Source organism: Neopelma chrysocephalum, unplaced genomic scaffold, assembly GCF_003984885.1.
Source record: "Neopelma chrysocephalum unplaced genomic scaffold, ASM398488v2 Primary Assembly neopelma1_24, whole genome shotgun sequence".
Classification (NCBI taxonomy): domain Eukaryota; kingdom Metazoa; phylum Chordata; class Aves; order Passeriformes; family Pipridae; genus Neopelma; species Neopelma chrysocephalum.
This window is the reverse complement of record NW_020897693.1, coordinates 47,782,864-47,809,613: the sequence shown is the minus strand read 5'-3', so window position 1 is coordinate 47,809,613 and position 26,750 is coordinate 47,782,864. Positions and strand designations below refer to the sequence as shown.

At 39.6% G+C, this 26,750-nt stretch overlaps 2 protein-coding genes across 12 annotated transcripts in view; one reads left to right on the top strand and one right to left on the bottom strand.

The window, feature by feature from the left end:
• The window catches only part of PPP1R13B (protein phosphatase 1 regulatory subunit 13B), a 69,873-nt gene extending 57,925 nt beyond the window's left edge, over nucleotides 1-11,948 (top strand). For all 7 annotated transcript variants that reach the window (XM_027674061.1, XM_027674062.1, XM_027674063.1 and 4 more), the window contains 8 exons: nucleotides 2,949-3,118; nucleotides 3,943-4,444; nucleotides 4,978-5,747; nucleotides 7,309-7,446; nucleotides 7,524-7,657; nucleotides 8,364-8,530; nucleotides 9,331-9,530; nucleotides 10,414-11,948. In XM_027674061.1, coding sequence (XP_027529862.1) covers nucleotides 2,949-3,118; nucleotides 3,943-4,444; nucleotides 4,978-5,747; nucleotides 7,309-7,446; nucleotides 7,524-7,657; nucleotides 8,364-8,530; nucleotides 9,331-9,530; nucleotides 10,414-10,455 — 2,123 coding nt within the window. In that variant the 3' untranslated portion in view covers nucleotides 10,456-11,948. The remainder of the gene's footprint in view (nucleotides 1-2,948; nucleotides 3,119-3,942; nucleotides 4,445-4,977; nucleotides 5,748-7,308; nucleotides 7,447-7,523; nucleotides 7,658-8,363; nucleotides 8,531-9,330; nucleotides 9,531-10,413) is intronic.
• ZFYVE21 (zinc finger FYVE-type containing 21) lies at nucleotides 10,861-26,540 on the bottom strand. Of its 5 annotated transcripts, XR_003532671.1 has the most exons (9): nucleotides 26,399-26,538; nucleotides 20,760-20,810; nucleotides 18,856-19,024; nucleotides 17,199-17,274; nucleotides 16,386-16,477; nucleotides 15,498-15,551; nucleotides 13,889-14,031; nucleotides 12,851-13,039; nucleotides 10,861-10,930 (listed from the first exon to the last, which is right to left on the bottom strand). XR_003532671.1 is itself a non-coding variant. In XM_027674074.1 (8 exons), the coding sequence occupies exons 1-8, from the start codon at nucleotides 26,519-26,521 to the stop codon at nucleotides 13,004-13,006; spliced, it is 744 nt and encodes a 247-aa protein (XP_027529875.1). In that variant the 5' UTR covers nucleotides 26,522-26,540; the 3' UTR covers nucleotides 12,277-13,003. The 5 variants fall into 5 exon arrangements, 4 of the variants coding, with proteins under 4 accessions (XP_027529875.1, XP_027529878.1, XP_027529876.1 ...); XM_027674074.1 differs by lacking the exon at nucleotides 10,861-10,930 and having other exon boundaries at nucleotides 12,277-13,039; nucleotides 26,399-26,540; XM_027674077.1 differs by lacking the exons at nucleotides 10,861-10,930; nucleotides 26,399-26,538 and adding an exon at nucleotides 21,086-21,190 and having other exon boundaries at nucleotides 12,277-13,039.
• Between the last annotated feature and the right edge of the window lie 210 nt (nucleotides 26,541-26,750).

Below are 26,750 nucleotides of genomic sequence, written 5' to 3'. Positions count from 1 at the left end.
TCAGTTTTTAATATGGTCATCTGAGCTCTTGCATACAGATGCATATTAAACAGCATCTTTAGAACCTGTGTTGTGATCTGGCATGTAGAAGATGCTGTTGAAATGTAAAATGGTTGAGAAGTTGCTTTTCATCTTTGAAAGAAACAGATCTGCAGCAAATTCATCCCAGGAGTACTGGAGTAGTGCACCAGGGATGAGTTTTCTTCACTGAAAAAAACTCAAAATTCTCTAAATGTTATTAGAAAATTTGTGGTAATCACCAAAGCATGTTTTAATATATCTCAGATTGGATAGATATATAACACACAGGCTTAGTTTGAGTTACTTTGTGAGAAACTTTGAATTTCCATGTTGCACTGACTGCAGAGTTGGGATAAAAACTCACTCTGTCCAAGTCAATAGCAAAATTTTGCTCCCTTCCATGTTATACTTGGAGTGCACTTCAGTTGCTGTACTAAATACCCTGGATCCAGACCTACAAAAATTTTAGGTAAAGTCAGAGAAAATGTACAAAACCTTTTTATGTCTGCATGTCACTGTCTTATTTATGTGAAGCTGAAATACACCAGGTGTTAGGTTTACAGGAGGCCTGGAAGAGGGTACATGTGGAGGAGAAAATGAATCCAGTTGGCCAGAATGGCTGTGGGGTGGCTGAGAACAGGAACTGGGGAGGCCTTGTCAGGAGAGTGTTGCAGATGGGACAGAGCGTCTGAAACCTGTTTAGTGTGGCCAAAGATGGCAGAAGGCAAATGCTCTTTGGGTGCCTCCCCTTAGTACCATCAGGCAGCCTCTGGTGCCATACACTGCACTTGCAGATTGCAGCAGCAGCTCCATTAAGTGCTTGGGTTGGGGGAGTACCTGAGAGGTGCACTCATGACAAATGCTGATTGGAAGGGACGCTAAAGATCATCTTGTTCCAACCCTCCTGCCATGGGCAGGGACACCTTCCACTAGACCAGGTTGCTCAGAGCCCCATCCAGCCTGGCCTTGAACTCTTCTAGGGATGGGGCATCCACAGCTTCTCTGGACAACCTGTTCCAGTGTCTCACCACCCTCACAGTGAAGTTAGAGAGAGGAGAGAGAGTCTGAATTTACTTCCAATCTGTTACCTCAGAATTTGGGGATGAATGTGCTGATATTTGGAATTCCAAATAAGGTTTTGTATATCTGTCTTTCTATTAGAAGAGTGTAGACTTGAATTTGCAGGTAAGATAATTAAATTTGTTGTAACTTCTGCTGTTGTTCCTGTGTTTTCATCATAACTAAACTTACAGCTCAAGATGCTTTCATGTTTAGCATGAATCAGTTATGACAGCTTTAATGGATCTTCAAATCAAATGTTTTACTGGAGTTACAGATTGTCATATATTGTACAACAAACATTCATTCAGTGCGTAGTTGGAAAATTTTCCATTATTTAGGGTCTAAGTGTTTAGACAGTCATCTTTTTCTAGTCTCACTCTTGATAACCAGATCATTATAAACAATAATGAACAAAACACACAACAGCTTCAGTTCTTGGGTGTTGCCAGTACTGAAGCTGGGCCTCATTACTTCCTGGCAGTTTGCAAGTCTGAGAAGTGATTTCTGGACTCTCTGCTATATTGTCAATGTAAACATTTGCAAGTGTTAACCCTTTTTCAAGGGCTACTCAAGAAAGTGGGTAAGGCTCATGGATAGACAGTAGAGAGTGGTGATGTTAAATTCACTGTCCATAGAATGTTCCTATGCCACTTATTTTGAGACTATCCATTATACTAAACAGAGGATGGCAAAGAATTCTAGAAATAGTCCTGCTGATTCTGTGTTCTAGGGGCTTAAAACTGAAATGAAATGGGAAACTGCCACTAAATACCTGATTTTCATTTGATGTTGTCTTACTATGGAGTCCAGAAATCTCGATCTCCCCCCTCTCACACACGAGCCCCCTCCATTTTAGCTGCTGTCCTCTAGTAAAGTTAGTTATGTGTTACATGTCATCTTTACTGATCTCAAGTGATCCACTAAGATAATTACAGGCCATAGAGAGGGAGAAATGATCTCTGGTCTCCTTAGAGGAAGAGAAACCTGAAGCTTAATCTTTTAAAGGCAAATCAAATCCTTAGGATCTAATGTGATCTATTTAGTTACTATAAACCAGATCTAATTATTAGGCTATTTAAACTCTCTTGCTTACTTAGAGAACTGAAACTAAATAGTCTCACACAGTTAATAAAATTTCAATGCATCTAGGACTTCATTAAGGATTTGTTGCCTCAGTTTATATGCAGCTATGCATATTTTTTTGCATATGATAAAGATAAAAGCCCATGACTTGTGTTTTGATACTTGAGTTGATGTTGTCAATTGACTTTATACATTTTTTTAATATTAAATCTCTGGGGCAATTGGTGAGTATGTTAAAGAAAAACAAAAGGTAAGTTAACCACCACTTCCAGCAAAGGCACGTGTGCTTTTATTCCACCCTGCTGTTGAAAGGAATTTTTGCATCCTGTTATGAGTGAATGAATCTGGTAACCATAGTTTAAATTTGGAGTAGGTCCACTTGGAGCTTATGTAGACTTAACATTGAGTGTAGTTTGACTGTGTTTCTGGATAGTACCCAGAGAATTGTGTTGATGAAGTGTTTCTGTAAGGACTTTTGTTCTGAATTTGTTTGCCTTCTAATAGCAGAATATGCAACACTCAAGCCAAAATTTTAACCATCTTTTTTTCTATAGAAATTTTCAGTGCAATTTGAATGCCAAAGGGTAATGAACAGCACATTATATGCAGTGATTTGGCTTTCAGGATTAATTTCTGAATCAAACATTAATAATGATGTATCTCACTTCTAGAATCAAATTAATCCTGTTGTAATCTAAGCTATTCTATTTCACATGTTGTTTTGCTTGTTTCCAATGCTTTTATGGATTATCTTAAATCTAGTATTTTTGTCTGTTTTCAAGCTAATGATGGAAATTGGCCAATACTTAAACAGAGCTCAACCCCTGTGGTAAAACCCCCTCAGATCTCCAACACAGACTGGAAAGAATCGAGCATGGATACTGCTTTAAAACAAGGAACTATATCCAGCCAGCCTTTGCCAACTTCAGCATTAGGAAGTACTGATAAGCTGGTGGGTTTCATCTGTGATATATTTACAGATCTGTTTTGCTGAAGTTATGAACATTTAGCTATGAGTTACATACACATTCTGTTTCCCTGCTTCTGATTATTTAAAAAATAATAAAGAAAATTATCTTTCTATTCCTCCTGTTCCTTTGTTGTTGTCACATTAAATTTATATAATTTTTAAAAAATTTCAATAGTTCATATTCTTTCCTGTTCTTTTACGTATCTGGTCTCCCCTTTTCTCTCTCTTTGCTTCTCCTAATCATCTCCTCCTCTTTCCTGTTTTTCTCATATTTTTGTTAAGTCTTTTTCCTTGGTGTACATTATTACTTTTTCAGTGCACTCTTTCACTCATAAAAATCTCCCAGAAGAAGTAATTAAATCCATCCTTAAGCAAGTCCACTGGTGTTGTCTGTCTGCACTGTTGTTCTAGTACGTTATAAATTCCTTAAGACTATAATCTTTAAAGAATAAATACCTGGTCTTTAAATAGTTTTGCTAAACTCTGTTATTACACTATATATTGTCAAATATGTTATCAACTAGACACTGAGATCCAGAACCTCGAACAAGTCATTCAGGCTTTGCGTGTATGCAAATAATTCTGTATTGATATAAATGTGTTACAGCTGAAGGTGCCTTTAAACAGTGGGCTCTGTCTGAGGTATGATGAGGTCCTGTGATAAGTTCAGGTAGAACACAAATTGTGTGTATTAACTCCTTTGCTGTCCCACAAGATTGTTAGTATGTTTTGTTGAATGAAGAATGTTCTTGCTCATGAGTATTTTATTAAATTAAATGATATATACTATTTATTGTTCTTAATAGGGTCTTGACCTGGGAAAGGTGCCACCAACAGTTCCTGGTGTAAGCAAGCAGTTGCCTCAAAACTATGGAACCTATCCAAGCCCAGTTCCCTTAGGAACAGGTTCTACAAACTCTCTAGAAAGAAGGAAGGATGGCAGCCTGCCCAGACCGGGCACCAGTATAGCAAACCGGCAAAGGCCCGTTCCCCTCCCGCCACCCAGCAACGTGCACCAGCCCAGCTCCTCACAGCAGATCCAGCAGAGAATTTCGGTACCTCCCAGCCCCACGTACCAACCCTCCGGTCCCCCCTTGTTCCCAGGAGGAGATGGCAGGCCAGAACTCCCTTTGACTGTGGCAATCAGACCTTTTCTAGCTGATAAAGGATCAAGACCTCAGTCTCCCAGAAAAGGGCCACAGACAGTGAACTCCAGTTCCATCTACTCCATGTATCTTCAGCAAGCAACGCCACCAAAGAATTATCAGCAAGCTGTGTACAATACCTTAAATAAGTCAGTAAAAGCAGGTAGAATATCTTTTGCTTTATTTTTTTTTCTTTGAAATACACTGTTAAGGTCTACTTATTTGGCTTAGTTTACTTTCCATATCAATTTTGAAAACTCATCTAAATCTGTGAGGAAAGTTATTTTTGTCTGCAGCATAGCAGCAAAATTATTCTATCTATTTTTGAGGTTATAAGTATGCATTGATTTACCTTTTATTTAAAACAAGACACAACTGGAACAATACAGCCTGGATTACTCTACCAATACTTTCATAATTAAGTTGAAAAAACAGTGTCTAGATAAGACAGTTTTTCTCCTCTTACTGTTTCCTCATGAAAGAGGAAAAACATTCCAGATGATGCTTGTAGCTTATAATTGTAAGAAGCATCAGCATCACCAACAGGTAAGTATTTTCTGTATTGATAGTTTCCAGTACAGTATTTTTTGCTTTCTATATTAGTGTCAAACAAGTAGCAACAGAGTTTGTTTGTAAATATTTTGATATGTAATTTGAGAACAGTTCTTCACTGGTTTCCATCTTTCTTTTCTCCAGTTTATGGAAAACCTGTATTACAGTCTGGTTCAACCTCTCCCTCACCCTTGCCATTCCTTCACGGTTCTTTGCCCGCCCAGACTTCCTCACAGCCACAGCCTCAGCCTCAGAATGAGGTCTCTGAAAAAGATCAAGAGCTGGAAAATGCTCCACCACCCAGTGAAAACAGCAATGTGGAAAACATTCCTCGTCCTCTCAGCCCTACTAAGCTCACCCCTATTGTGCATTCGCCCCTACGGTATCAGAGTGACGCTGACCTTGAGGCCCTGAGGAGAAAACTGGCCAATGCTCCAAGGCCGTTGAAGAAACGCAGCTCTATCACTGAACCAGAAGGCCCGAGTGGACCAAATATACAAAAATTATTGTATCAGCGCTTTAATACTCTGGCAGGAGGAATAGAAAGTGCTCCCTTTTATCAGCCAGGCAATCCGCAGGACTTCATAGGTATCTTAGCTGACGTTGATAATGGGAACGCCAGTACCAATGGCAATATCGAAGAACCAATTCCTGTGCAACCTACAGTTCCTCTTCCCGATGAGCCTCCCCCTTCGTCAGATGCCAATGATAATGAATTACCTTCTCCTGCTACTGAAGAACTGATAAGCACTGAAACTACAAATCAAACGTCTGAGACAACCGAAGACAACAACAACAACAATCCTGCTATAGTTACTTCTACTGAGCAGTCACCCAGTCCCACGCCAGAGGTCAGTTCTCCAGTAGAAGAGGAAGCTCCTTTGCCACCTGCTCTTCCTCCTCCACTTCCTGCAGTAAGTAACTAAGGAAAGAACAACTTTGTGAACTATGAAATTAGCCGTGTGTTTAGCATAACTGGAAGTTTGCAAGCTTCTGCTGCATGGTATGTTTGCACTTGAAGTTTCATGATACTAAAAGAAAAGAAAATCAGAGGAGTTCCAGGGAGAATTCTGATGGATTAGTTTCTTTACTACTGTAGCTGTTAATAAGGAAAATATGCATACAGGCAACAGGAGGTTGTGTATGTAGGTTTTAGAACTTTTGGGGGGCTCTTGTTGTAGAACTAATTCTGGAATTTGAGATTCCATTAAAATTTTTTTTTTTATTTTCTCCAGGCCTGCAAAGATAGCTTATCCTTAGTTTTGTACAAATAGTTATGTCAGTGTGAAGCTTTTTAATTTGCAGGCAAGATGAAATAGCTGTTCTGAGGGGGAGTGCCCTCCTTATTCCCTCAGCACAGAGATGTGAGACCAGGGCTAACTCCAACAGCAGCACAGCTGACTTGTGATAGCAAAAATGTTTTCATAATGGGCTTGTCACATAGTTTGAATTGCTTCCAAAGTCCCTCCTCCAGCTGCACCAAAATCTTTTAAATACTTGTCATTGCCAAAATCTACCGCATTTGTAGAATTGAAAAATACAGAGAAAACTGAATTTTACTCTTAGTTGTTGTGATGTGACTCACACTTTGAAACCAATGTTCATCTCCATTTTTTGACTCAGGTAGGGACCTTGCATTCCTCTAAGAATTTAACTGCAGTGTGCACAAGGCCTTGTATGCATCTTCCATGAGCATATGGGCCAGGGTACTTCTGGGAGAATGGAATATGCCAGCAACTGATATTATTCATACTCTGAGGCATTTATTTTCCAATCTGAAATAGCCATACTAAATAGGAGCATAAGTGAAAACAGATCTTAGAGAGCTAGAGACTAAAAGCTTTCTATAAAAACTGTAGTTAATAATAGATTATTTTTTCCACAGCAAGTGACAAGGACACATGCAAAGGATCCAGAATATTCTCAAAACACATTTAAATGTGTTTCAGATCTTGAAAATGCTGCTTCTGATAACACCTGCTAGAATGTCACATAAAATACCTTCATGTTCTGTACATTTTTTTTCCTTCAGCAAAACTCTCAACTACAGCAGAGACTTCTGCTAATTCAAGGCATAGATTTCTCTGAGTGCAGACTGATAACTCAGTCTTAACAGTGTTGTGCTTTTCAGGCTAAGCAAAAGTTTTCACAGTGTTTCAGACAATCCACCAGAAACACGTTCGGCTTATATTAAATACAATGAAGATGATGGTGCTTAAAAAAACATTGACTTAACTATTTCGTTCCCTATACTCACTATCTCTTAATTAGAAGCTTTGAAATTATATTGGCTTGCCTTTTCATTTTTTAACTGCATAAGACATAGTAATATATCAAGCCTTTTATTTCGAGACTTCTAAATAGAATTGTTTGCCTAGTTCTAAATGCTATTTAAAGAAGATGAGGTTCATAGCTGAATCCTTTTTACACTTGTACAACCTGAAATGATGCCTTCCAACCTTCATCTCTGCTCAGACAAAACGTACCAACTTGAAGAAACCCAACTCAGAAAGAACAGGCCATGGTTTGAGAGTGAAGTTCAATCCCTTGGCTCTCCTCCTGGATGCTTCTTTGGAGGGAGAATTTGATCTGGTACAACGAATCATATATGAGGTAAGCTTCTAAACAGTGACAACCTCATTCCACAATTAGAAAAAAGAAAGTGCTGAACTATTTTATGTTTTCAACAGGTTGATGATCCCAGTAAACCAAACGACGAAGGAATTACACCTTTGCATAATGCAGTGTGTGCTGGTCATCACCACATTGTGAAGTTCCTGCTCGATTTTGGTGTAAATGTAAATGCAGCAGATAGCGATGGGTGGTAAGTGTCAAGACTTTTAACCCAGCATCTGGGAGAGAAACACCATCTGGATGCACATTCAAAATTTAGTCTAGTCCTGTTTTGGCAACAATTTCCGTCCCCTTTATCCCAAGCAAACTTTCCAAGCTCTGGGTGGAGGTGAACTTAAATGCAAAGTTACACTGTGTTCAGCTCCTCGGCAAATCATAAACTAGACTACAGTTTGGCCTTAATTAGTGGTATAGTTGCATTTCTTGTTCAGATGGTGAAATAATTAAACTGTAAATAACCAATGACAGAAATTAATTTACTTAAGTTTCATCACCATGGAACCCACCACAGATTTTGGTGTTCTTGAAGAATCTCGCCTTACAGGTAGCTGTAGCATTCCTGAAGTGTTTGGGGAGGGCATGTGAACCCTCACCTTGGTTTTTACCTTTCAGGTTTCCTTGTATTGGAAAATACCCTTTTACACCAAGCAGCTCTGTAAGCTGTGAAAATCAGTATTTTTGCTATCATCTGTTTTAGAATGCTTGGCTTTACTGGAGTCAGGTAAATCTTGGAATCCACACCAGTTGCTTGACAGGTTTTGGACAATGCATAAACATACAATAATCATAAAGAGCAACTTCCTTTCAAAATAGACAGGCTCTACGTTGCAAGACAAAGTAATGAGGATTCATGGAAGTTTATTTTTTCACGTGTACATTTTTTTCCTTTATTTCAGGACACCCTTGCATTGTGCTGCTTCTTGCAATAGTGTTCATCTCTGTAAACTACTGGTTGAATCTGGGGCAGCTATTTTTGCTTCAACTATAAGTGATATAGAAACTGCTGCAGACAAGTGTGAGGAGATGGAAGAAGGTTATATTCAGTGTTCTCAGTTCTTGTATGGTAAGCTGTGACACTGCCTTACAAACTTGTTTAGCTTTTCTAACATTCATCCTGTTTTGTCTCTCTGATCTGCATGAAACATCTGCTTAGGCCCCATGATGATATGGCCCATCATGTGCCTGTGCTTTCAAAGTGCTAAAATCAGAATTGTCTTTTTGTTATGATGTTGCTCTTAGTCCTTCTGGTTTTTTAGTTACTTCACAGGCAAAATCTAATGTTACAGATTTTTGAAGTTTTAATTTGGCTTTATTTCAAGGAAACGCTTCCATGGGGAGGTTTTGACAGTAACAGCGAGTTGTCAAGTGTTTTCACAGAAATACTCCAACTTCCAGATGCACAAATTTCTAGCAGATCACACGAAGAAACAAGTGTACTTTATGAATAATTAACTTACAGAATGTATTTAGTTACTAAGAGATATTTTGCCAGAAAAGCACTTTGATGGAGCAGACAAATTTTTAATTTCCATCAGAGGATACAAGCTTTGTTAAGGTTCTGTATATCTGACATTGTGTGATTTTCAAAAACCTCAAGTGTTTCTGTACTAGGCCTGCTGTAGGAAGCAGTTCCCATTACCTATATAATAAGAGAAAAACCTCATGCTCTAAACTATTCTGCAAGATTTGGTTCTATCATGCAGTGAAATTTCTGACAGCATTTCACCATGGAAGTGCTGAAAACCGTTCATGAAATTTTATTAATAGGAGACTAATATTTGGGCCACTGTGTCAATACTAAAAATCTCAAAGGACAAAAACAGGCTATTTTACCATAGAGTGTGCTCTCCAATTTGTTAACAGGAGTGCAAGAGAAGCTGGGAGTGATGAATAAAGGGGTGGTGTATGCCCTCTGGGATTACGAAGCCCAGAACAATGACGAGTTGTCATTCCACGAGGGTGATGCCATCACTATTTTAAGGCGCAAGGATGACAATGAAACAGAGTGGTGGTGGGCCCGCCTCAATGACAAAGAAGGCTATGTGCCTAAAAACCTCCTTGGGGTAAGTTCTTTTTAAGTCACCCTCTCCCTTTTATATTTTTTCTTGCACCTGAAGGAGGAGCACAAGATGGATCTTTGGTCAGAATCCCTCTGCATCATCCGGATATACCACTATGAAGTGGTGCAAAGCAGATTATCCTTATTCTCTCTGGCCTCTGGGCCATTGTAAACAAAAAGGAGAGCCTACTGTTAGATTAGTGCTGGTTTTCATTTGGCAAGTTAGTATATTTAATACAGTTCATGCTTTAATAGGATTTTTTTTTCCCCCTGGCTAAAACATAGAGCCCTTATGGAAAGTGTGGTGGCTCTATTAGGTAGCTTGAAGCCTTGGCACAGAAAGTTCTTTGGGAAAGTTTTTAGTACCTGGAACAAGATAAGAACATAAGTATGCGCAAGTTTAAAACAGGAAAGAGCCTTGAAGATGACAACTGTGGGCAAGTCATTTATGCTGCTCTCAGTCAGATGGAACACAGTTGTCATCAGAGACCAGGAATGTCAGGCGACCAAGCAGAGAGCTACAGAGGATGAAATGCATAAGGAAACCTTGTAGAGCAGGAAATAAGTTCTCTCAAGTGCTTAACAGGGAGTTCTTTTACTTATGTAAAAGCATCCTTTGTCTAGTCTGGATCTCGATCTAAATGCACCAGGTCATTTTCAGAGCAGCGATGTTGCTCCTCTTGGCAGGAATAAGTCAATCCTTGGCCTCCTGCTGCTTCTGGTTTAGTTTTTCAGAAGATGCCTAAGAACATACTGTAGCTTACAAAAATCTCACCCCCCAAAACACTTCATCACTCAGTTCTTGTTAGTAACTACCCTTTGGTTATAAATAATTTAAGTTGGTATTAACCATGCAAAGCCTAATATTTTTATTCTTTTTTTTTTAGTTATATCCACGAATAAAACCTCGACAGCGAACCCTTGCTTGAATTCAGTTGTACAACAGTGCAATACCGTGCTGGTAACTGGAAACTTAAAACATACACTGGAGCCATCGTTTTTGATCATTTCACACAGAGAAATAAAACTATGATATTTAGTTTTAATGGTGCTTTCTCTTATTAAATGGACAGCATCCACGACTTTCAAGATCTGCAGTTTGTAAATGAGGATCGTTTCTATGTGACCCACCACTGATGAGGAGAGCGATACCTCCACTACCTACAGTGTTGCGCCAACTCTCGTCTAAAGCAGTGTTTTGAGTCAAAGTTCCGTGGTAGGAGCTTTCTTGTGTTCCATGTTCAGAGGTGTCACTTGCGGAGTGCAGATGCGCTGTCCGGTTTGCTCCAACCCCCCCACAGCAACTGTCCCACGTCAGGATTTTGGATATTTTTTTCGATACCAGTGAATGTTGAGTTCTCATTACCGATCAGCTCTTTGGGTTCTAGGACACGAGATCTTCACCTGTTACATGCATAATTAAGTAGTTACCAAAGCTTGATGTGGGCTAGGATTTTAGGTGGCAACATGCTAAACACTTAAATCCTAGTCTGGACAACCCCAACGAAAGCTTTATCTAGTCTAGCATCTTGCATTATTTGCATTTAGAATCAAGCTAGAGAACTAACAAAACAACAGTATTTATACACTTCTCAAAGTCCCTACACAGTATCTCACGTGGTGTTTTATTTTCTTATTATTCAGCCTACAGCACTGGTGTTACCTCTACAAATGTAAAGGTTTCCCTACTAACCACCTGAGCTTGTCCAGCCTGGACAGAACAGTTAGTACTGAAGTTGCAGCAGCCTAAAGGATTTGTACGTCTGCAGGGATGAAAGTGCAATAGTTGAAAAGGGTAAGAGTCTGGTAAGGGTTATACTGTGTCAGCTGAAGTCTGCCTGAGTCAGTCTAGAAGAAAATATGAAGGACGGGATAGAAGTAGGAAGAGGGTCGTGTAGATGCCAAGACAAGGAGAAGAAAGAAACAAGGTTTAGAGAAGGATTTAAGAAAGGCAATAGCTTAGTGGAGGACAGTTTCTGTGGTTCTTGGCAGCCTACACCTGCTGCCAAGGCAAGTTATGCAATAACCTGTTCCACTACATTGTAGTTTCAAGCAAAAAAAGAAAAATCCACAAACAGGCACTTCACTGGAGTTTTAATTGTACATGATTTTATATACCAAAAGTATATTTTGAATCTCCCATTATAAGTTTTAGCCATATTTCTTGTAATTTTATCCCATTTAACAGTATGCAATTTGATTAACTCTTCATGTACAAGTTCTGTGTATAATTTATATATCCATTTCTGCAGTGCTGTAACTTGCTTTTACCACAGGTTAGCATTAACTGTATATATTGTGGTGAAAAGTGAAAGGGTATTATTGTTGAAGAATTTGCTACATGAATGTGATGATTTCAAGAGCCTATGATACACTAATTCAGAGAACATGTAAATGTGCACAATAAAGTACTGCTAAGGCATGGCTGCATTCTCCACTCTCTTTATAGAGGTCAGAGCAGCAGACGTGGGTTGGGTCACAGTCTGCATGAAAACACTAACTGTAGCTTGCCAGGTTCTAGCTGTAGACTCACCTTTCCTCATTGTTTTTTACAAGCTGCACTGAAAAGGACTTGCCAGATGCTTTTGAAACCTCCTTACACTAGTATTCCAGTGTTCCAAGTGTGACAAATTAATTAATTTAGCATTAAATTGAAGTGCTGTTTATAAAAAGTTGAAAGTTTCAGAGTTCAAAGACCACGGTGTCCATCACTAAAGAAGTTTTATATTACAAAATTAAGCATCACCTCATTTTTTTAAATAAGTGAATTAATTTATTCATATTTGTACATTAAGTTGTATACGATTTCAATAGTATTACAGTTAGATTAACAAAAGCTAGTTACCAAAAAAGAAAATACAAAACTAAAAATTATTCTGGAAGCTTATTTATTACAGAAGTGAAGTTTCAAGGTCATGTTCATGTAAGTCAAATTTGGTGGTATTTGGTGAAATATTTAGATGTCTAAAATGAAATGTTTAAAAAAACCCAAGTGATTTCTACAAAAGCATATCTAAGGCAGATTTTTTTTTGTACATTGATTTTAAACATTTGGATAGAGGGAAAAACCTGAGATCTATACCCAAAAGCTATTCTCTGCAGAAGAGACATACACATTTGTTTGCTTTCTGTAGCAAACAGTTTATATAATTGTTACTATAAAAGTTGTGCTGTACATTAGCTGTAGTGCAGGTCACTTTCATATTAAGTGCCAATAAAGGCTTAACAAAATATACAAAGTCTTAAAAGGTGAGGCTGTTTAAAGCATTAACTGTATACATATTGCACACTACCGTGAATACTCATGGTTCAAAAAATACTCACATTGCATTTGCCAGTTCTTACATAATGAACCACACTGGAATGAGAGAGTCAAGAACAGCAAATATTTCCAGCTGTCAAATCAGCAAAAAGTGAGAGGCAGGTCTGTGGAGGCTGGTGTCTGTGTCTTCCCTCAGGAGGCCACGTCTGCAGTTCTCACTGGTCCCGGGACTCATAGAGAAGTTTGGTTGCCTAACAAACAAGGGCAAAATGTCATTTTGTTAACTGAACATTCACTTGCAGCCACCTGATCTCCTTTTTTTACCCCTCCAAAAATCTCCTTTAAATCCAAGGCTTTTAAATTCTTCCTCCGTTTTCTTCCACCTAAGGCATGTACTAGCATTCAGGAAGTACTGAATGCACTTTCATGGCAATAGAAAGTTTGAGCACACTGGGCTGAACAGAGGTAAATGCTGGGGTTGGGAAAACTGGGGAGCTCAACAATGGCAATAAAGCAGCAAACAGCCACACACCTGCCCATGCAGGCACCTTGTAAGTTACAATTCTGATGAGAAACTGATCAGATGAATGAAGGTGGTGCGGCTTTGGTTTTTTCCGCCATAACTTTGACTTAGGAAATATGACTCTTCAGTTTAATCTTTTGCTGTTAGGCCCTCTATGGGTAATGAAAGTCTTCTGTTTTCAAAAATCAACAACTTCTTTGAGCCTTCATAAAGCAGTAAAAACAATTAGCTGAATTTAGGTTCAAAAGAGTATTTCATAATGCACATCTATCAGCCAGAAACAAAATCCTAAGGAACTTTGAAGTCTAATTCCTACTTCTTTTCATCTAATGATATACATAAGATCTTGGAAAATCCTTTAGAGTGCATAACTTCTTCAACTATCTGACCATAAAGCTAAAGTCATGTTCATTACAGCCATCCATAGGTTCTGTTTTCTAAGCAAGGAGGCCCTTAAGCCCTTAATAAAAAAATAACAGAAATACTCCTAAGGCAGCCTGCTCTCTTTAGTGCTACTAAACACCCTATGTAAAGATTTTCTTCTAAGCCTTCTCTGAGTTTTGGCTGCTGTGCTTACCTTATGCATAGCTGCCAGCCAGCTTGCTGACAGCTTCCTATTACAGTTGAAGTCCTCACCGGCAGTGAATTTCATCTGCGTTACCTCCTCCGACCCAGGTACCTTGTACTGCAGAATCATACCTATGGCACGAGTGTTGCCTCCTGGAAAGAGAAATAACATCTTGAACAGCAACAGGTTTTGCCAACTAAGTAAAACAACTTCTTCCAGCTCATAAACGTGTTTGAAGAAACATGCTCACTGCTCGGTTCAAAGCACGGCCAGCTGCAGGTGCACCAACAGCTGCTGTATCCAAGGAGGTTGTGACCACGGCTGGCAGTGCCAGGCAGTGGAACCTGCAGCCTCAAAACTGTTTAATTCTCACCGAGGCAGAACCTGCATAAGCCATCAGGTGAAGCTACAAACAGTGAGAACACCCTCATGATTTACTATCATCATGTTAAGACGTGATACCACAGTTTCACACGGTAGCCTGCAGTCTGTAAGCTGAGCTACTAGTATCCACTTTGATGGCAAAGCTGGATACAGAGTCTGGATTAGCAGTAAGAAGTCCCTCCAAACCTGGCAAAGGTTGAGAGAGATGCTTATGCAAGACTGGATAACGGCTGACAAATTTACTTCCTGAAGGAAATTGCTACAGAAGAAGTTGCTCTGACAATAGCACAATAGATGTTTGTATCTCTCTTACTCTGGCTGCAGAGATGAAGATAAACCAAAGCAAAAATACACAAATTAAACAAGAGCTTTCAGAATGCCATGCTTCATTATCATTACTTCCTGCAGCAGTGGAGTATAAACTAAGCCCCAGGAGCAGCATCAGCACGCACAGCCACTTTGCAAAGATCTTTTTAAAAGTGTCTGCGTGAGAGGGCTCCCGAAGGCTGTTACTGCAATATCTGAGGAGCCAAACAAATCACAGTCTCAGTCTAACCAATCCAATAGAAGCCCACAGCAGGGTTTATCAAAGTAGCTATTTGCTCCTCTCTGAGGCTAAATGGAAATTCAACTTCATCACTTGCTCCCCTGCACCTGCCAGTCAGAACAACAGATTAAGTGACTATTTAAATCAGTGGAAATAAACACCTACAGCCTTGACTAGTTTGCCCATGTCTGACATTTCAGGACATTACTGAGTCAGGCAGAACACACCTTGCATGATAAGAAGTCGTCTTTCTTTTAAAAATATGTAAAAGCAAGCCATTAATTAACAGTTCCAGAGCAAAGCCTTTCTGGACAGCACACAGGGAGTATATTTTTCATTTCTGGTATACCCAATTCAGCACACTTGTTAAAGCAGGTGGTGTGTAACACTGTACCACTGAAGATACTATTTCTCATCTTCCCTTCTCCCTTCCAGCATGGACAACAGTTCACTTGGTCTAAAGAAGGCCCTGAGTGCTTTAGTTCTCCTCCAAAGTGTTACAAAACATTCATTCTTGGTTTAATAAACAGACAGATGGAAAGGAACAGATGCACGTCAGATTTGAACACAACTCAAATTGAACAGCAGCTACAGATCACGCAAATAAACAGCACTGCAGGGAAAAGATGTGAGGAGAGGTCATTCCAACATGCTGAGGTGAGTCACGCTCAAAGGCACTGGTGATACCTTCAGTAACAGGCTGGCTCTCCAGAAGGCTGGTGTAAGTGTGAATATCTTTTTCTACCATCAAGAAGGCAGGCAGGCAGAAAAAAGATAAATCAGTCAGAAGAGTAGTGAACAAGGAATTAAAGCATTAAGTGACTCAGCAGCACATCTGGTTGATTTGAATACCAAGGTAAGTTTATTAAAGTTAACATGCTGCACTGACTGAATACTGCACAGACAGGCTATGCAATTAGAAAAACCCAGCAGTGACAGAGGTGTTGATAAAGTACAATTATTGAAACTCCTGACCTTGTTTGTTCTCATTTCAGTCAAATCATATTCAAGTTCATCCTGAAATACTCTAAAATCTGGTAAGAGATGAGGCAGTAAGTAGCTGCACTCCAATACAGATGTTACCAGTTTCACTTGGCCACCCCTTCATCTTGAATGAAATTTAAAAAGCATAGTTTAACTAATTTTTTCCCCCCACAGTTTCACTCTCCTAACAACTGTTTGTACCAGCAGAAGAGAAATCCCAGCTGGATTCTGAAATGGAAAAGGCTAATAGCAAAGTCTAACAGTTTCCTCCTATGAGCTTTTAAATCAATAGACATTTGTATTTAGCCAAGAGAAAGGATCTGAACAGATGATGACCACCCTTACTCAGGTTTATTGAGAGACTCTCCCATATTACAGCTGTAAAGGAATTTCTGAATTCTTAGGTTTTCCCCAGAATCCCAGTAGCCACATGGACAGGGTTTCACACACTGCACTCTATTCTGAGAGCAGCTGTAATTAACAGTTACACTGAGTTACCAATAACCTAGAATTGCACTGTCTAGTTCAAACAATAATTACAACTTCATATTTTTTTCTAAAGAGTTCATTTATATTAAATGAAAAATTTACCTCCAGGAGTAAATCCCTCTGTAAGTATCTGAACTGTTGAAATCTGTATAATTTCAATTTCATAGTGGCTGTCTCCATCCAAAACCAGGTATCTACATAACAGAAGAAAAACTTTTTTTAAAAAATAATTTTTTTTCTGCAATATCAAGTCCAAATCAAAGGAAACAAAAATAAACACAATCTCTCAGTGATGCTGTTTATGTGTTCTTTGAGGTGAGGAGGGAAAGAAGTCAAGCAGGAAGTATTACTTTTCATTTAAGTTCTTCAGTTTTAGGAAAATAACCCCACGAAACCTATAGTTCTGTTTGCCAGGAGACTTGTCCAAAATACTAAAAGCTCTTCTTTTATTCCAAAATTTTATTCTTCCAAAGCTCCAGAGGAAAAAGTGAACAGAGCCCAAAGTGGTCTAGTCAACCAAATTACAGGGGATGACCAAAGTAATGCTTTGGTTGTAATGTTAAACAATATGGTGCAGTGTTAGAATCATTCCAAAACAAGCTTTTTTCAGTGCCTACTGACTTTTCCCTGCCCCTGCTTCCTATTAGGTGGCAAAAACACTGTATTCCAGTGGCACCAAGAGACATTATCAGTAAGTGGAGATCGACCCTTCCAAGGCATTCTGATCCACACCCCTAATAAATTCAAACAAACTGACTCCAGTAACATCAGATAAATAAATCTATCCTTTCCATCTGATTACTCTCTCCAATATCCTCAGAGCATATTGCTCTTATAGTTTCTTTAAGGTATCAGATAATAATAGAGCTGTAAGTGCAACAATACTATAGTTTACAAGTGCAATTTCTTTCTTACCTCTGGTTGCTGGAAAGTCGACAAACCATGAGTTCAGATTTATCAGATGTTCCAAGAGTTACAAAGAATGTAGCACCTGGGAAGAAATGTTTCAGATTTCTAACACAGAGTTCAAGAAGGAACATTCAAGTATCAAAAAGGATAACTAATCTTTACCTAGTAATACACAAAATTGGGTGAAATAAAGACAGTAATTGAAATGTTAAACTGATTAACATCAGCAGAACACTGAAGTATAAAAATCTCATCTTTAATTATCATGTTCTGAATCACGGGACCTTTCACACATGCTATGTAATTTCTCCCACATGCTGCAGAAATGCACATGATATCTAAGATGAATCTTTTAAAAATCAGAAGAGAACTGGAGGTGGCAAAGACAGGCAATTAAAGACCCTATGTGGTCATCATAACACAAGCTATTGTTTCAGTATTCGAAACAAAAAAAAAAAGAATCTAATAGCAGGACATGACCTTCAGTTCTATGCTTAATAAACAGCAAAGACATCTCTTTTTCATTACTGAAGGCTGGCTCAGTCTTGCTGTGAGGGCAGTGAACTTCAGCCTTCATGTTGTGTTTCTTCCCCCTCAAAACTGCTTTGACATGGGGAAAATCATCGTTGCTACATTAGAGAAGTGATTCATAACTTCAAGCAGCCTACACGCCTAACCCCTTTATTTCCTCCATGCCTCATGGTCCCTGTGTTACCTCATCCCAATACTGCTGGTCTGGGAAATGAGAAAATAACACAAACTGTGGCTCTACAGCAAGTCAGGAACAACTTCAGGCTTGAACAGCAGAATGTGAAGGCAAACAGGACGCACTTTATAAAAAAAAGTCTTCAATTTAGAAGACATTGTTTGAAAACTTGTCCACACCCCTATGGCAAAGCAGAGTGAAGAACGATTTGTGTGCTACAGGGATGAACACGCTCCCTTCTGATCCTGGAATCTCCCCAGGAATATCTACGCTCATCAGATGTGGGGCTTAGCTTACCCAGGATGCACACTGGCATCATGCTGAGAGACCATCAAAAGGCACTCAAGGATCACAGAATAGCTTAAAAACTGAAGATTCAGCTTTCTTAATGTAATTGGAACACAAATTGTTATATTGCATGTAGTTTTGATCCTATGGAAAATTGGCCACTCATGATGATCTGCCATCAACCACAGCTGTAGGCCACGGGCAAGATCAAAGCTCTCAGATGAAGCTTGAAACAAGCACTGTATCTTGTTTGAAAATATTAAACTATTCTCTACTCTAAAGTATTTTTCATCCCTATTTAATGGCTAAATAGATGCAGGAATATGGCTAAAAGACGCATTATTTCAAGGAAAATGCCAACTGCATATATATTTGTTCTCACAGGCATTAAAAATTTGTCTTTAACTAAATCACTGTTTTTAAAGACCAAAAAGTATAAACTGAGAGGTGTAAACATTTCTAAGAAGTGTGGTGTAAACATTTCTAAGAAGTGTGAACCTCTCTCTAAACAAACCGGTAACACAGAATTGTTACCTGCCAAACAAGGTGCACGACAAGAAGGAGACAAAACCGCAGCTTGTTGGACAAGAGGCATTACTCTTACTGTCTATCAAAATTTGAATAAACACCAACGAGATCCAACAGCTCCTCTGTGCACGGAGTCCTTACCATTCATGAGCACTTTGAGCTGTTTGTCGTAGAACTCCGTTTCCTTCTGTGAGACCAGGGCACACTCCGCACACTGGCGCACGGGATCCACAAAGCACATGCGAGGCAGAGGCACTTTTTTGCTGCAGCACTTGTCACAGAAACACTTCCCACACCTCCGGCAGTGATGCTGAGCAGGAGACAACGTTTTGTGTATTTATTTACAAAGGTAACTAGGAGGGGATAATTTGAAAGGTTACTACGTTTCATCTCATCCTCCCCAACAGTTTCTCAGGTGTGAAAGATAGAGGCTGAGGGACAGGTAAAGGAAATGTAAGTCTGAAGTGGCAGAAACAAATCTCTGTAGATTGAACACGAAGGACTGAGTATAGCGTGAACAGCAGCACTTTAAGCCTTTGCTGGCACTCTGTAAAGATGCCTCTGAAGCAAACCAGAGAGGAAAGGGCTTCTCCAGTGTCCAGCAAGTCCTTCACCTCACTGTCAATAAAAACCCAAGAGTGGTTTTCAGGTCCCTTCTTACTACCAAGCAAAGATCTTGGGAAACTTGAATTGAAGTCTCTATTCTTCTTCAACTGAAGATACTATTCTTCTCTTTTAAAACTTATTCTCAAGTTTCTCCCAAGGAAAAAAGATAAAAATCTTCATACTGAGAACCTAAAGCTATTCCTCTATCAGAAATATCAGGCAGCAGAGTACAAATCCAATGAAGTTGCAAAACCAGAACGAGTATTGCAATGCGTTTCACAGCTCTTAAATCTGCAACAAGTGGCTTGTGCTCCAGATCACTCTTGGGGTGTGACAGTGCCAGCAGATCTTCCTGATGCAAGTTCTCGTGACAGAACAAGTATTCCCAGGCAAGCAGGAACTAATTTGTGGCTCAAAGCAAGCCTGAGCAGTTTGATACAAGGAACTGATACAGTGCAATTTTGGTCAGTGTTAGGCTTTCCTTCCAAATGCAAAATTCTCTGGAGTACCTATTTCCCAGGGCTGCCTGCAATTGCTTCCCAAAAGTAACACAAGTAAAATACAGCAGCCTGTTATCTGGTATGAGTGTGTCTGGTTTCAAATTTCTCCTTCCATCTCCCTCCAAATAATAAATAAAAAATATTGAATTTGTCACTGCACTACAAGGCACACTTCCCCATCTTTCTTCACTTTCACAAGGGCATGCTAAAAGAGCGTCAGTGTAGTTATACGAAGGAATGATATTCCCTCCTAAAAATCATTGTTGGCCTTTTCTGGGAGAGCACTTTCCTTCTCCATGTCATATTCTGCACACCAGTAGCATTCCACAGTGATCTGCTTGCTGGTATGTAATGAACATAATTACTCTAATGTTAGTGTTTTCATGCAGTGAGACACATACTAATTATGTAGTTTACACTTTCTACTTCAATCAGAAATTCTCTATTCCAAACCCAAGATAAATCCTGGTTTACTTTTAGAACAGAAGGAGAAGCTGAGTTTTGGTTCTTTACATTTTAACAATATGGTTCTTTAATGTAAGACTACAATTCATTATTCCTGAAAACATTACATTTCCACAACTAATTTTTCTCCCCAAACACAACTGAATTAGTTGATTTGGGTGCTATGTCAGTACTGATGTTAACAGCCCACTCCAGCATGAGCTTCTCGAACTCTTCCTTTGACTGTAAATCCTGCAGGTATCCAGTAATTTAGAAAAAAACCTTGTATTACACACTGAGCAACAAGAAGCATTGCAAAGAAACAGAACCAAAACCAAGAAGGACTCTTCTCAGAAAAGGCTCAACAGAAAGAAAAACTAAGTTACATCAGACTTTACAGGGTATTCAACTGAAATGCTCTACATTTAACTCAAAATAAGTCCATATTAGTATTTTGCAACAGTTACTGCTTTAAATTTCATTGATTTCTCTTACCTTTCTAGTTATGAAGTCAAATTTTGTATCACACTGCATACATCTTGGGCACTGGAAAACAGTACAAATTAAGATTAATCTACAAAAATTTCTAAACTTTTAATTCTACCACCATATGCAAAGAATGAGCTTTATATTATGCCTTATAAAGAAACACTTCCAACAAATTTCTATCCTTTATCTTTCCACCATGGATGGCTTTCATTTAATATTGATGTAGCAAAGTAATGTCATCCCCACTTGTAAGACCAAAAAAGTTGCCAAACTTCCCCCCTAGGAATAGTGCATCTTTCCAGCAGGCAAAACTACATCTCAGAAGTACTTACCATGCTTGATAATGTTTGGCTATTCAGACAGTCCTATATTCCAGAGTCAATCGTTTTTATATAAGTTTTTGTCCTCACCATTTTATCCTGTGATGCTCTGCTAACTCTCTAAAACATTGTTTATGTATTTTAATGCTCTCAGTACTCACACATTTTTGAAACGTGCTAGGAGATACTTGGTTTTCTTCCAAGCCACCAAGACCTAATTTTTATTCCAGCTACAAGAAGTCACTTCCTGAAATATCTCTTTCCTAAAACAAGCTTACACCCACACTCCTCCCAAAAGAAATACCAGAAAAAAATTGAAGGCGTTTCTCTCTCACAGCAAGGCAGAGTTTAAGGGGTGACAATTTTGATTGTTTAAACTACCAGGAGTGATCAAGTGACTGTAGGACAACCAGATTTTTCTGTACAAAAGTCACTTATGAAAGGGCTGATACTCAGCAATTAGATCACTGGATTTTCAACAAGATTTTACATATTTCTATCCACCATATCAAAACCTACTTTCCAAGGCTTATAATGCAATTATTTCTAGATTTGCAAATATTAATTCAAAATTGTGCCTGACATCTGACTCAGGAGAACATCGTTAGATCCTGTAGTAAGTTTTTAACTCTACAAACTGAAACCCCTAAACCAGACTATCTCAGACTACAGCAGAATGTCATCTTAGACACATGCCCTAAGATAAGCAGGTGCTATTTGCTAAGAACACAGTAATCACCCTTTGCCTTTAATTAACATATTTCAATATTTAACCCTCTTTTTCTATAAATCCCTTCAGGTTACAACAGCTTCTATAGAGGTACTTTTGCTCCAGCAGATACTCAATCAGTCACAAGTTCAGCAAATATAGCAAAAAAAATATTACAGCAGCTAAATTAAAAATTCTCTAGAAACTTTCATGTTCTTCTGAAGTGTAAGCTTGTTAATAATTGGCAATAGTTTACATGAAACATTCTTATGTCTAAAAAGACTTTTAACACATTAGAGAGTAACGGCAGTCACTGTAAGGGAACATCAACAGCTACTTGTAGAATTTGTTACAACAAGCTGTTTCTAAATCCCACACAAAAGAGAACTAGAAATGTTCCTGAACCGTCTCAAATAACACACACAGAGCTAAGGCATCCAACCACCTCTTTTCACAACGGCTGTACAAAAGCTTATTCCAACACTCACTGATTAATAACCTTCAGCATGAAGTACCTTCAGCATTCCCCAGGTTTCATGTCTGTAACTCAGACAGCTAATACCAGGTTCTATTCTACACTGATCTTGACTGAGTGTCTTAATTTTTGATGTGTTGCTTGTCTGGGAGCTGGACCTGGCAACAATTTTGGTATACTTAATGCAACCAAGTGGGAAGTTTTTTGGTTGGGTTTGCATGGTGATGTTTTTGTTTGTTTGTTTTTTATTGGTTTCGGTCTTTTTCTTTGTGTTTTGGCAAAATGCAGAAAGCGCAAGTCACAAACTAGAAAAAAAAAACCAAAAACCAAACGCTTATAAATACTGTCCTATGTAGATTTCATACACAATGTTATGCTAAACATACAAGTCCTTCTCAAGAAGAAGTCAAATTACCCATCCTCTTATTTAACACAAACTCTATGGAAAAATATTTCTGAATTCCAGACCCGTGATGATAGCCCTGCCTGATATATAGAGCTGTCATAAATAAATCACAAGTCCAATGGCATATGGTAGTTGGCACTGCAGAATGGGATTTTACTAGGAAAATGTTCTGACACAAGTAGGTTCAATACACTGTTCCTTAAGGGCATTTCTGTTTTAAGTAACCAGAACCAAGTGAATCCATTTGTATAATATCAACTTCTGCTTTGCCTGGGACAAGACCTTTATTGTAGAATATCCTGAAAGGTGATTTTTTTGTATTCATCCGCACACTGACAGAATTAGAGAGTGACAAGTATTGAATTAAGCTTTATTGCTTGAAGGGGTTTTATCACACTTAGAGGGAAGGAAGCACGATGTCCAAGTTATTTTTCATATCTTCAAAAAAAGATGTAAAAAAAAAAAAATTATGTCACAAGTATATTCATTTCACGTACAATCAGCCACTGATATCAGATTACTTCATTTGGCAAGAGGAAAATGGAAGAGCATCCAACAGTTGTTGCATCTTGGTATTAATTTAAAAATACCGAGAGCTGGTTCATTACAAATAGAGTGGAATTTCTCAGGTGTCTGCTCAAGTGTGGTAACTGATTTTCATAATATCACAGATCCAACCAGAGGTGAGACTCCCACAGATGGACAGGAAGTTTTAGTTACACTTCACATGCTTTATTTGCATATATAATAACACAGCATTTCAAGAAGTGAGGCACAGGAACACCTGGTTCAGCTCGTTAACACAGTGAACGTTTGCAAACGTGGAAGTTAAGGAGCTGCCCAAATCCCACCCAGGAACACACCGGACCAAAGCAGATGGTGCCAGCATGGGAAATGGCACAAGGGAACTCGGGCCAGATATAGCTCATGGTGCTTTCTGGTACTGCAGCTGCCCAAGTTCACCAGCACTCCAGGGGCAGCTCTGCCACACAACCAGTGCCACCTCTGAGAGCCCGAGCCAAGGGAGGACCCTGCTCTGGGAAGCTCAGTTCCCTCCTGCAGCGACTGAGGAACCCCAGGGAACCACTTTCACCACATCTGTGAGTTCCTGTGCAGCACACAGTGTTCCTCAGCCATGGAAGCATCTGGTGCACAGCTGGATGTCACGAGGTCTGGCCACCTCTGCAGCCAAACTGACAAACTTTACTCGATTTCTAGTCCAAGATTTCCTTAATAGAAACATCACCAGCTGAGCTGTGCTGGTGATTTACAAAGAAATTCTGAGTCAGAAAAGACACAGGCAGTGACCAGCATTTTAAGCTCTGTCTCAAGTTTAATGATGCTCAGCACAGATGTTCACAATATTATCCACCTCAACTCTCTATCTGTATTACAAATAAGACTACCAAAAGCAAAGTTTTCAATAGTACTGCTTCAGCCTTAGACTTCAAATTCCTCAAAGTAACTGATATTTTAAGACTGTATAATCTTGTGCCATAAAATTAATAACTTGAATTATATTTCAATGCTATATAAGCTTCACAAAACTAACTGCCATAAGTCATAGGTGACCTTAATTTTAAAAAACCAAGATGGTAGACTCTCCCTGCATAAGAAAAATAAAGCTACTGAGTTTGTGAGTGTTACTGGCTGCACAGCAGAAGCCAATGGATTTGAAAAGCCAGACTAGCATTGTCTAATACCAGTCAAGGTCTTGTCTTGGACAAAGACACTTAGTTTTTAATTATGTCTGACATGGTAACAAGATCAATAGTTCTCAACTAATTCATTAAATAGATAACACTGTCTCTTTAAATTTCATTTTTTTAGCAAAAACATGGTATTTCTAAGCTTCCCTGTGTATCACATACTTGCTTTCTTTGAGGGAAAAGTTTGTAACACATTTGGCAATTGTTAACCAAAGGGATTTCAGAACTTCAAAATTCTTTACGAAATCTAGTAAAATAACTAGTTACAAAATAACAATTCATATTCTTAATCTGGCATTAACAAATGCACTTAAAACATTTGCCCGTAAGACACTTCCTCTCAACAGCAAATATCACTGAGCCTGATGCAAAGACAACATTCAGTCTCAATTCAACACCATCAGACCAGCCGATTATGGGGAAAAGCTGAACTTTAAGGGGAATGAATACCTGCAGTGCAACTGTAACATAAAATTCAAACTAACAACACACATCAGGCTGATGTCTCTAAACATATCCAACTAGTTTAAATAAACCCTACTACAACCCTCAAACAACCTCTAATAGAATTAAGATGGGTCTGTGTATTAGATTAAGTACCTTGTTTTCCTTAATGTAACCAGCCTACTATAATCAAGAACTACTGACATGCTAAACTGCATTTCAGAAGGTCAAGGAGAAAACCAGTTTCAATTTAACTGTTACACAAATTATATCTGTCAGGAATCAGGTTTCCAGGTGGCCCAGGTGAGCGCACAGGGGTGCAGCAACTCACCTACACAGCAGAAGCAAAGCACAAAGGGAAGGCACTTGCACAATAACTGCTCAGACTTTGCCACAAGCTCACAGATAAACACACGCCCCACCTGCAGCACACCCAGAGCCCCAGAGCACACACGGTGCCAGCTGGGTGGGAATCTGGGCAGCTCAGCCCAGACTTCCAAGGACACCCTGCTCCGGCCACTGAAAATTTATCTTATTTTACTTATAAAACAGAAAATCGCTGTCTTACATATAAGACAGAAAACAGCTGCTAGTCATGGGTTTTCTAAGCATGGAAGAGAATAACTTGAGGAAACTCACACTAGGTATTTCAGCAGATTGCTTGTTTATTAAAATAAATTGAAAAAGTCACTTCCCAAAAAAAGGGTTGTTATTTCAGACAAAACCAGCAGCTGATTTACTGCTCATCCCCCTTATGGCAGCTCAGGTGGGCCTGAGATGCAGAAGCTGTGCTGGCAGAGTGAGTCTCCAGAATTATTAATTAATTACTTTTACACAGAACTTTCTGCCTCAAGAGATACCAGGTAGAGTGAAAAAAAACTTTCTTCCTCGTTCCTAGCCAAGGGAGGACACAATGTTCCCACACAAAACAGACCAGCCACGTCCGTATCTGCCAAAGAATGGCTTTGTTTGGTGACTCCCGGCTTAAATTCACGTTGGCTCATCTAAAGTAAATCTCCATTCCGGTCACATTTAAACGCACTGGCGTGTGTCCACACCACAGAATAAATAAATAAACAAACAATCGGTTCTATGTTGCATTATCATCTGGCTGTGGGGACTGGCAACAAATAGCGCATATTACATGAAATTAGATATAATACCACGATCACATTGTTTACTTGGTGTATAAAAGCAAAGTCGACTGAAACACTTTTAAGTTGTTCAGTGCTTGTTTAACACCACGAACATTCGCACCGGGAGCCAGAAGGGCTTTTCTAACTCAGCCTTATCGCCTTAACATGGTGTATAATTACTTTTACATTTACAGAGCCTTCAGAATCACCTTCGTAAGCACTTGAAGCCTTCAGAACAACCTTTATAAGCATTTAAAGCAACGCTGCTCAGGTCGCGATACTTTTAACTCAGCAAGTCGCTAATTTTTGTGATGGGGCCGCAACACCCCTGAAGAGCGAGTGACAGCCCCAGCCTTGCGTCCTTTAATCTATTAACGCACGGGAAATAAAAAGAGAGGGGGAAGGAAGGGGAAAGGGAAGTGCGGCACCCCCGCCCGCGGCGATACCTCCTTGTCGGGCACCCACGGCGGCTCGTCGAGGCCGAAGGGGCTGCGGGCGGCGCGGTGCTCGGGCACCATGCGCAGCCCGCTCGGGGACCGCACCAGCTTCTTGGCGTCGCCGCCCGACATCTTCCCCCGCGCGCCGCCGCGGCCGCCGCTCGGCCCCGGGACGGGCACCCCCGCTGGCCAATGGCCGGGCGGTCCCGCGGAACGGGCACGGCGCGTAACCAATAGGAAGAGCGAACTGCCAGCGTCCCGCCTACCCGGGATGAGCGCCCCAGCCAATCGCGTGTCGCTTGGGGGCTTGAGGCGGGCGCGTTGTTCCCGCCCCGCCCCTTCGGCACCACAACCCGGAAGC

Bases quoted from the DNA above. Each gene is read 5' to 3' on its own strand.
- ZFYVE21 (XM_027674074.1), bottom strand. From the start codon at position 26,521: ATGTCGGGCGGCGACGCCAAGAAGCTGGTGCGGTCCCCGAGCGGGCTG. The intron at 20,811-26,398 runs GTATCGCCGCGG...ACTGTTTTCCAG, and splicing joins CGTGGGTGCCCGACAAGGAG to TGCCCAAGATGTATGCAGTG. The intron at 19,025-20,759 runs GTAAGAGAAATC...TCTCCTGCTCAG, and splicing joins TTGACTTCATAACTAGAAAG to CATCACTGCCGGAGGTGTGG.